Genomic DNA, 10,950 nt, shown 5'->3' on the forward strand with positions numbered 1-10,950 from the left:
GCCAAAAGCTCCATTTTGGTCTCATCAGACCAAATAACTATCTTCCACTTGGCCATGGAGTCTCCCACATGCTTTTTGGTGAACTCTAGTCTAGATTTAATCAGAGTTTTCCTCTGCACCGGCTATCTCTTTGCTTGTAGGGTCACCCAGTTTGTGTGGACAGCGTGATCTGGGCAGATTTATACATATTCTCGCCATATTCCTTTCATTTCTTGATGATGGATTTAGCTAAACTCTGGGGGATGTTCACGTCCTTGGAAATTGTTTTGCATCCATCCTCTGACTTAAACTTTTCATTAACTTTTTCTCTGAGTTGCTTGGAGTGTTTTTTTTTCTTCATGGTGCAATGGTACCCAGGAATGCTGATTAAGAAGTGACTGGACCTTTCAGACACATTCAAAATTTAAGCCCTAGAATATTGGTGGTGGACATCCCATGACTTATTTTTTATTTCTGTCACTTATATATCTTCTTTTATTATTATAGTGAAAATCAAGGTCAACAAAGTGACCAAACATAATGGTTCCTCGTCTGTTCAGCATACTGTATAAGAATGTTTTATCTTTTAATTCAATCAGGACACCTACCAAAGTGACCGTGTATGGTTCCTTGCCCCATAAAGCAAAAAAAAAAAAAAAAAAAGGCTCATAGAAATGCTTTCAAACATGCACAGTTTGAGCTGAGACATCAGCTTTCATGATTTATTTTCATCCTGCAGTAAAGGATGAATGAAAATTAACACAATATCAAACACCAGAACTGACACGTGTTTCTTCTGGGAGTTTTTATTTCATTTTTTCACACAGGGTTACAAAGATGATCCATCCATCACGACAGAAATGTTTTCATATAAAAAAATTCTTACAAAACATGAGCAGCCAGCAGAGGGCGCACATGTGGAGGACGAGGATGAAGTGCAAAGAGAAGCATTTTACAGTCAATAATAATTATAAAATCGACACTTCTTGGCCTGCTGGTTGTAGATCTCATGCTTTCTCATATCTGCGCACCGCGTGGATGTCTTCAAAAGTCAGATTCTGCAGAGAGAAGAAGAAACTTACTATGATGGGGATTCTACGACTCATGTATCACCAATTTTTGCAACAACAAAAAAAAAAAACTCCAGTATAGTTTCAGCAGGAGTAGCATGGGCTAAAGAGGTTCTACTGAATACTCTTATAGGCTCGAGCTTTGCATTATTAATGCATTTGCAGCCTAATTGATATTAATGCATTTTTTAGCTCTTCGCTAACCTGACACGCCAGATGGTTTTGTTTCACAAATCCATCTGGAAAACCTTAAATACTAAGCGTCTGGGAAAGGGCAGAGACTTTGAAAAAACTAGGAGTTCGATTGGATGAACGTTTTGTCTGTCACATCTTTACTGGCCAATCAGAGCAACAAAATATGTGACGTAGCCGTGACCGAGGTGTGAACCATGGCGACTGTAGACATGTCAGTACAGTTGTTTTTGAAAGGAAAACAACCTAGAGCTGTTCTTTGTCCTTCTTTTAACGAAGAAATGTCATCAAGTTCTGATAAAACTGGCACTTTAGCAGCATGCACGCTAATCTCTTCCGCCATAAATGCACCGGCTTCTTGTTGCTGCTTGCTTACGTCACGACTCCGCCGCGCCTGAAAGTACTGCCCCTCTACACTGATTGGTCCTGTCACTTTCTAACCGGGTCTAAACTGTTCAGATGGGAGCTTTGCAAGATGGATTCGCCAGTGAGAGACATGGAAACGGGTGTATCCATCTGCTTTGCAAGGTTAGCTCTTTGCGGCATGTTTTTATTGTTGCATTTGTTTTTTACTTTTTGTCTGAATTTGCAGCACATTTTCCCTGATGTGAGTTGTTGCATTTGTGAGCCGTCTTACACTTTGCATTGTTAAATACAGACAGGCTTATTTGACAGTAAAACTGTAAAAAATCATGCATGGTAAGAAAAAATGAGTCAAATCAGAGTTCTTTTTACAAGCTTGTAAAAGACAGAGGAAAATGACTATTTTTCATATTGTTAAGCTCTTTCCTTTGAAAGTGCAACATTTTAAGGCACAATTAATCCAATTTTCCCCAAGGCATAATAAAAGTAATTTTTCTTGCCTTTTATGTGAGTTCAAGCATTCACAATGCCTTTTGAGCACAAAACTTAAAAGGAATGATGTGCCATAATGAAAAATGCATCAAAAATGTTGACTTAAGCTGCTTGTTTTTCCTGAGGGAAAACAAGGAGTGTCATTCTCTACCTCTACACTCAGTAAAAGATTTACGATGCCAAAACCATAGAAACAGACAAAATCCTGTATAAATATGGGTATCTTTAACTCACCATGACCATCTTGCCGTCATTGATCTCTCTGACGAACTTGGTCTCCTTGCCGTCCCACTTCTGGACGTGGACCAGCTTGTCTCCCTCCATTGTCACCGTGGACTGAGAGACAAAAGATAAGGATTTTTTTTTCTTAGCCAAACGAAGCAGAAAATAAGCACATTAAGATGCTGCCAAACTCTGGTACTATATCCGGAGGTCTGAAGATGCCAAATCTGGTCAGTGAGCCGATAATAGAAACAAAGAAACACCCAAAAAACAGATCAAGTTCATGCAGGACTTCATAAACAAGTTAATTGAAGCTAAGGCACTTTAAGGTTAGGACAGTTTGAATATCACCAATTAAAGTCCAGTTTTGCAAAAATCAGACAATCCAGTGCTCTCTGAACTGCTTAAGTTTGTAGCTTTCTGTGATATTTACTTCAATTATTCTGAAATTGGCATCCTTATTTAGTCTTCTCTTTGTACATTTTGGTCTTTTATTAAATAAATACCCCAAATATAGTTTTTAAAAATAGTCTTTGTGTTGTCTTACTTTGCAGTTCCTGTCATCTGCGGTGGTTTCGTCAAACTCCTCTCCCAGCTTGAAGGAGATTTCTGTGTTTTTGAAGGTGCTCTGGGTGCGGATCACCACCTTGTCGCCCTCCTGGCTGATGATCACGGTGGGTTTGGTGACATTTCCAACCTGTCTGGTGGCAAAGCCCACACCTGATGCAAGCACATGGGGGGAAATTTTGCTTTAGCATCCACACCCTTCTTTTTTTGTGGCACAGGAAAAGCCACTTTTGAGACCAACATGAAAATTTTAGGTTAGTTTAATTGCATTTGCAGGTTAAACTGGAAAAGGAATTGCAAAGCAGAGAAGAAATAGCAGGTTTTTCTCACCAAGGGCTTTCATGTACTCATCAAAATTCTCACTCTCAACCAGTTTCCAGGTGGCACAGAAGGCGTCAACCATGGTGGAGGTTTGCAGGGAGGCAGAGTAATGTCCAAAGTGAAGTGAGCAAGCTGCAGCTTCTGCAGGATTCCTCCCTGGAGTTATTACTCTGCTGCTTATTACTATGCATGCAGGAGGGTGGAGCCGTGCATCCCATTGGCTCAGGAGATTTTCTCTGAGTTGTCATTGGGCGTTTGAACTGGGGCACGGTGTTACGGACCCCTTAAAAAAGACCTAAATTAGCCCCTTTGTGGGACTAATGATGTAATCACTCTGCTTTATGGGTGTCACTGGGGTTTGTTGGGGTGAAGTTGGGTGCTTGCTGTTTCTGAGCCAAAGAAAAAAACACTTTTAGGAAAAAGAGACAATAAATTTAGTTCAGTTTCTACTGAAATCTTTTCCTTTGCCTATTTTTTGTTTGTATTGTCTTATTTGTGCAAAATCTTTGGCTGTTTCAGTTGCTTCATGATAAACCTTTGCTTGCAATTATGGAGACAAAGAAACGTCACAAGAAGAAATTAATATGTTAATGAAGAAGAAAATAAAAGTAGAAATAGAAAGAAGGTTAAATTACATAGAATAGAAACTAAAATATAAACTTTAAATGTAAAAAGGAAAACAATTGTTGAATAAAATATATAATAAGTTGTGTAAAAAAACAAAGTGGAAACCAAGAATGGATGGATGGAAGGTATAAGTAGGTAGGTAAAAAGACATCAGAGCAACTCCATGACTAAGTTGTCGTCAAGGTAACTCTCTGACTGTTGGGTGGTTGTCAAGGTAACTCTGTGACATTTGAATGGTCGTCAAGGTAACTCCATGACTGTTGGGTGGTTTTCAAGGTAACTCTGTGGCTGTTGAGTGGTTGTCATGGTAACTCTGTGACCGTTGGGTGGTTTTCAAGGTAACTCTGTGACTGTTGAGTGGTTGTCATGGTAACTATGACTGTTGAGACGTCCTCAAGGTAACTCTGTGACAGTTGAGTGGTCGTCAAGGTAACTCCATGACTGTTGGGTGGTTGTCAAGGTAACTCTGTGACTGTTGAGCGGTTGTCAAGGTAACTCCATGACTGTTGAGTGGTCATCAAGGTTACTGACTGTTGAGTGGTCATTACATAGAACTTAATTCATTGAAAGAAGTTAACATTTTGTGTAAATGTCTTGGAATATAGTTTGTAATAAAGTGTAAACACAGGAATAGGCAATGAGTTTAAGATAAAGCAGCCTTTAATCATCAAATTTTCCCTTAGACATAACTAGCAAGAATTTGTTTCTCTAAAACTCAAAACATGGAATAATATCATGTAAATAATGCATAATAGCCTTAAATGTAAGGGAACGGTGTAGAACTTGTGTTAATAATATGAAATGGAGCTTGGGAAAATTATGTAACAGAGATTGGAGACGTTTGTGATATCATGGTTTAAAAACAGTTTAACCAGGGTGGATCAAATTAGTCAGACAAGGACAACAAACCCATTTTCCGAGCAAAGAAAAGACAAGGATAAATAATATGAAGAATTCACAATATACTTAAAAATAAAACATTTGAATTACACAAATCTGAAAAAGTAACAGATAATCAAACATTGATTTATTTTCTGTAGATTTATGAACCAAACTTCTTGATTTGAATGTATTTCTATTTACCTAGAAAACATTCTCAATTAAAACACATTTAACTTTATTTAACCAAATTGAAAATGATCTAGTTATCTAGAGTTTGAATCCAAAAGTCCAGGGTTTCTTGTGTTAAAACAGCGGTATTTATAAAAAAAAACAGTCAGAAACTGCAGAAGCTAGTATTTGTATGATTTTATAACCTTCTCCACATAAATCCTGTGTCAGCGACGGTCCGAGTGTCTGCTGTGAGGAATGTGTCCTGTAGGGAGCGTCAGTGAAGCAGAATCACTTCGTTTGACAGCTCTTTGTCCTCAACCTGCATTAACAACCCCCCCACTGCAATTCCTTCATGCTCAACACACACACTAATTACTGTCTATTAACGAGTGTGTGAGAGAGTGTTTAAGCTCTGCTTTCTCACACAGTGAAAATGTATGTTAGTGTCATGTCTGTGTCGAGGTACGTAAAGAAAAAGTTTGTTTCTGTTGCCGTTAAAGGAAGCAGAAGTTTACGCTGCTCTATTAGAGCAGTTACAACGCTTGACAATATCTTCCTTAAGAGATGATTTAAAGAGACAGAGCTCATTTCTCTAACCCTTAAACTCACTCATTAGCATTGTTTGGCATCATTTTTGAGGCTCAGTGACTCAAACAGCCATGATTTATTTTCTGGGAAGGTCAAGAGGATATTAAAGAACAGATTTTCTAAAAAGAGAAATATTCTTCTTGAATGTCTTCTTTTTTTTCAGACTCTTGGGGATCATTAGGATGTTTTGTCAACATGAGACGAGCCTTTGTGTTCTTTTTGGTCAACAGTGGTTTTGGTCTTGGAACTCTCCCATGATGCCATTTTTGCCCAGTATCTTTCTTATGGTTGAGTCATGAACTACGACCTTAACTGAGTCAAGTGAGACCTGCAGGTCTTTAGATGTTCTGGGTTCCTCTGTGACCTCCTGGATGAGTCATCATTACAGTCTTGGAGTAATTCTGCGAGGCCGGCCACTCCTGGGAAAGGTCATTACTGTTCACAGTTTACTCCATTTGTGGATAATGGCTCCTACTGAGTTCCAAAGCCTTTAGAAGTAGCTTTGTAACCCTTTCCAGACTGATAGATGTCACTGATTTTGTTTCTCATCTGCTCTTGAATGTCTTTAGATGGTGCCATGAAGTTTTGCTTTCTGAGATCTTTTAGCCTGCTTCACTTTGTCAGACAGGTTCTATTTAAGAGCTATCTGAACTAAACAGGCCTGAAGTAAGAAGGCCTGATTGTGGCTTGCAGGGGAAGAAAGTAACTAATTAACCAGAGTAACTGTACTTCTACTTGAAGACAATAGTCGTGAACCTTTTCCAACTCAAGTGGTTCAAGAATTTTAAAGAGATATTTCAGTATTTTTGAAGTTGAGTTGTATGAGGTACTTAGCTGTAGAAGTGGTATTAACCTCCAGGGATTTCAATGAGCATTGCTCCTTTAAAAGGAACTCTGCATGATCAGACAAGTTCATCTTGTTGGATAGATATTTGTATCTCTAGTATGTGTATTGAAATAAAAAAAATCACTAGATATCTGCATTTTGAGTAATTTGAGTTCACCAGGAGGCCGCCATATTTTGGTCTGTGCTGGTGCTGTGACTTAACAGTTCCACAGTGCTCCTCGCCAATCCTATAAAGTAACTGCTGTTTCAGACTGGCAGCCCATGAGGGCTGCACCTCAGAAGCACAGCACGTCTCACACGCAGAGCATTTTAAAATTCGACCTCGCTTCTATTTATTATTTGCACCATGAGCAGTTATCCATCCATCTAGACAGGAAAATGATAAATACAGAGCCATATTTACCTTCTTGTAGCAAATATTTACATCCACATCTGCAGAATATGCTTGAAATCCGTTTCTTGATGAACCAGATGAAGGCCACGAGCTAAAATGTGTCTGTTTAATACAGTTGTTCCCCAAATGTCTACTCTTTAGAAAGCTTTCTGTTTCCACACGGTTCAGGTAAAGGTAAACACAGTAGGAAAGCACTTCTGGTTTGTGCTTTTCAAAGTAAAAGCCCCCTTTAGCATTTCTTTGGAGAAACTCCCTTCGTATGTACTTAATGCTTTTATTTTGAAAAGCTCCCATTATGCTTCCACTGTAGCGAGTTTTATTGAGGTAAGACTAGGAGGAATGACAGAGCTTTGACAGCAGGGAGACAAATCCAACACGAAGCAAAGTGATGTCAGCAACAGCTGCAAGCAGAAAAACCGTCTGAAAAACGGTTACTGCTGGCAATGGAGAGGAGCTCTCATAGGGAGTGGAACTGTGAAGTCACACTACCAGCGCGGACCAAAACATGGCGGCTTCCTGTTGAGTTTATAAGCTCAGATTTACTCAAATGTAGATATTTAGTGAGTTTTTAGTTCAATATACATACGAGAGATACAAATATCTATCCAACAAGATGAACTTGTCTGATCATGCAGGGTTCCTTTCAAGAAGGGCTAGGTTTACCAGCCAGGAAGCTAGGCTATACAGCGTACAGATGGGTACAGTTTCCCCCTGAAATTTAGAGGGTTTTTTGTGAAAAAGGGGCCACAAAACAATGCTGGCTCAAATGTACGCACTTTCAAAAAAAACTGTATGGATTTTATTGTAAAGCTGGTTTGTTTTTGTTGCTCTTTTGCAATAGAAGAGCATGTAACCAGTAACCATGCAATTACTATTACTATGTATCTCATACAACTCATCTTCAAAAATACTGAAACATCCCTTAAACTCAGCTTTCCAAAAAACATAGATAATGAAAGTTAATTCATGAATTAACAAGGTGGTGCTATTACCTTTACATTAAACATACACAATTAAAATTTGTTTACTGTCATGAAAAATTAAAGTGTGACAAATATGCAGAAAAGAGGAAAAAAGGAAAAGAAAAAAAAAAGAATATCATGAAATAAAATAAAATAACATAAAATAAAGAAATTGTGAAGGGGGCAAAAACTGTCATTGCCTGGGCCTCGTGCTCCAAGGGGCCTCATTTCATCAGCAAAGATGAAGTTGACATCCAAGATCTATGTCAATATTCAGCCATTAAGATGAGTTTAGACTGCATAAGAAAGCATCACTATAGAGTATGATTGTCCAGAAATGTCCCTGGTAAGGACCCATAGCCTTGATGTTCATGCGCCCTCAAAGTTCCACTGTTTCTTCACAACAAGCAAATTATACAGGTAGTTCAATAGAAATATCAACACAGATGATGATGCAATAGTGGATCCTGGTTTGGTAAAATGGCATCAAATAAAAAATAAAAACTGATTTTTACCATAAGAAGAGCTGATATTACAACTGTAATGCACATACATCGTGTATTCATTTTATTGATTGAAAATAAAGATGAGCAGTGGCCTGATAATGCTCTTTGGCTGGGGCCCTAAAATGACTTAAACCGCTCCTGTTTAAAAGGAATATGATATTCATCACAGTCTGTTACTTTGAAAATAATCATGATCAGATTCTTAAAGAACAGGGAGTAGGAGCCAAATTCAGTGAAGGATCTCTGACGCCCCCTTCTGGTGACAAATAGGAGCATGCAACACTCATAACAGGTGCTCCTTGAAGATCGTCCACTAGTCTCGTTTCCCTCTTCAGTATATTTATCACAATTATTCTATGTTTTATGCTCTGCATCAGTTTGTAGGAGTCTTTTAAAGAAATCCTGCACAGTGACACATGCTGACTCTAGTAGATTCTCATATTTGTCTCTTAAATGGATGTTGTAAAAGAATAACTCTATATTCAAGATTTTGTCTAACCAGGTCATAAAAACAGTGACACTTGTATGTGTTGGTGTTTGAGGGGAAATAACCATTTCAACTGAGCTAAAAGCTACAAAAGGCTCACAGGCTGAGATAAATGTAAAAATAGTTTATTCAACAAAAGAGTCAAAGCTATAGCTGCAAAAAGGTGAATACAAACATGTTTGAGTTCTTTTCTTCAGCAGACTGTGAATACGTCGTCCTCCATCCTGACGGTCTTGAACATGAATCAGAACTTCAGCGATGTATTATGTGCTTATGTGCAGCAGTTTTGTAATTAATCATGATAATGAGGTAAAACACACTGACAGCCTGAGCGTGGGCCTTCAGACCTCAAACAAGTTTAAATGTTGACGTGAACTTCCTTTGACTTCACAGAATTTACTGATAAACCACTATGGATGTTATCAGATTACCAGTAAAGGAAGTTCTATTTTTAACTGTGCCCAGCCCTGCTGTTAATATAAAATATGTGAGACATAGCTTTACTTCATATCTTAGCTCTGTGATCAGCAGAAGAAGGAGTCTTTTTCACGGTGGTGTACGCCACTGTTCCATCATCATCATCATCATCTTTACCGTGAGCCTGGACAAAGACATAAGAATTACAAACAGACAACTGAATTAAATGCAACATTATCAAGGAGATAACAAACATACTGGATCAGTTCACAAGACTGTAAAGAAAACTGTCTAATAAGGATTCACGGCGCTGAATCTTGGCTCAAACTGGACTCCTATATACAGTACATAAAATGTAAAATAGGCATGCAGTCCTACCTAATGTCAAGATAAGAGTAAGATTTGAAGTGAAGTATAAAGTCATTAACTAAAATACATATAATTTAAAGAATTAGACTGAGACTAAAATTAAAAATAGCTGCCAAAATTGACACTGCCTTTAAGAAAGTCTCAGAGAACATGGGATTCATGGCTCGTCCTTAAACTAGTGAACTGTTTGCACCTGTGCTCTTAAACTGATGAATACCAGGTGCTCTTAAGCTGTAAACACAAGCACGTTTCTCCTGATTAACATAGGTAAATGCCACTTTTATGTCCATAAAAGGGCATGAGACTGCAGGGCAGTGTGGAAACAAAGAAGGCACAGGAGCGAGAAGAGAAAAAGCAAGACATCATTGACTAAATCTGAATTAAAATAAACCATAAAAACATTCACAATACTTAGAAATACTTCTATAGTTATAGTGCTGCTCCAAATGACACCAAAAGAGAAGATTAGATTTTAAGCACCAGTAGTGGATATGGAATATAGGTTTTTCGCAGTCATGTGATCTCAAATATCCATTGGGGGTCAGGAAGCTAGGGTCAGCGAATTAGGAATGACTGGGAATGGAGCAAAGTTAGTACTTTACAGCTCTAAATGGACCTCTACGATGCAGTTAACAGAACATTTCTATTACAACTACTAAAAAAGTGATTTTTACCACAGTTTAACAGATAATGACACAACTAATAATTTCTGCAGACCTACCAGCAGTGAGCAGGGTGACACTGCTCGTCCAGGCTTTTTAGACAAACCCTTTTTTTTTTTCAATTCCTGCTTGCCGCCATTTCTCAATTTTTAGAAAGTTATATAGATTTCATTGCTTGAATAATTCACTTCTTTTGGGACACAAAAGGGGCATTTTTTGGTTCATTGGGAGCAGCACTAGCCACTTTAGAATGATCAAAACATGTCTTTTATTTCCAGTGTGCGATGTTTATAAGGTTATTCTACTTTAAACATCAATGGCATCTCATCACTTCTCTTCTTACCTATGGTTCCTCTGTGTTTGCACACTGCCCTGCAGTCTCATCCCCTCACATGGATTTAAAAGGGTTGTTTCTTTGCTAATAAAGAAAAACATTAAAAAACTTACAGCTTTCAAGGATGTGGCATCCATCAACTTGAGAACCTAGTGGAAAAATAAAATCAGCAGTTTAACCCTCAAGGGTCCCCCTAGAAAAACTCACATTTAGGACCCTTGGGACCCAAACAGGTCCCTTCAGAAAAAAAGTGCTATAAAAATCATATAGATGAATATTTGTTCCATTTTCAAAGCTTAGATATTCTAATCAGCTCCAGCCCCAATCAGAAGTATATGTATTTGTTTTATTTTGTTAAATATTTTCTACATTTTATGCCATTTTTGTCATAATAGCACCCCCTGTTTTAACAAGAAAAAAGCAAAGTATACATTACGAATTACACAGTGGAATGCACAGTGAAGTTATTAGAGCCTGTATATATCAATCAATTCTAAG

The 10,950-nt window shown here is 38.0% G+C and overlaps 1 protein-coding gene across 1 annotated transcript; it reads right to left on the reverse strand.

Moving 5' to 3' along the window:
- Positions 1-769: 769 nt before the first annotated feature.
- LOC121521463 (fatty acid-binding protein, brain) lies at positions 770-3,371 on the reverse strand. The gene is made up of 4 exons (XM_041805476.1): positions 3,216-3,371; positions 2,866-3,038; positions 2,331-2,432; positions 770-1,037 (listed from the first exon to the last, which is right to left on the reverse strand). Exons 1-4 carry the CDS (start codon positions 3,286-3,288, stop codon positions 987-989), a joined length of 399 nt encoding a protein of 132 aa, XP_041661410.1. The 5' UTR covers positions 3,289-3,371; the 3' UTR covers positions 770-986.
- Between the last annotated feature and the right edge of the window lie 7,579 nt (positions 3,372-10,950).

Source organism: Cheilinus undulatus, linkage group 14, assembly GCF_018320785.1.
Source record: "Cheilinus undulatus linkage group 14, ASM1832078v1, whole genome shotgun sequence".
NCBI lineage: Eukaryota > Metazoa > Chordata > Actinopteri > Labriformes > Labridae > Cheilinus > Cheilinus undulatus.

Excerpts from the sequence above, each read along its gene's own strand:
- LOC121521463 (XM_041805476.1), bottom strand. The coding sequence starts at position 3,288 with ATGGTTGACGCCTTCTGTGCCACCTGGAAACTGGTTGAGAGTGAGAAT. Across the intron at positions 3,039-3,215 it reads TGAGTACATGAAAGCCCTTG|GTGTGGGCTTTGCCACCAGA; the intron begins GTGAGAAAAACC and ends TGCTTGCATCAG. Across the intron at positions 1,038-2,330 it reads ATGACGGCAAGATGGTCATG|AATCTGACTTTTGAAGACAT; the intron begins GTGAGTTAAAGA and ends TTCTCTCTGCAG.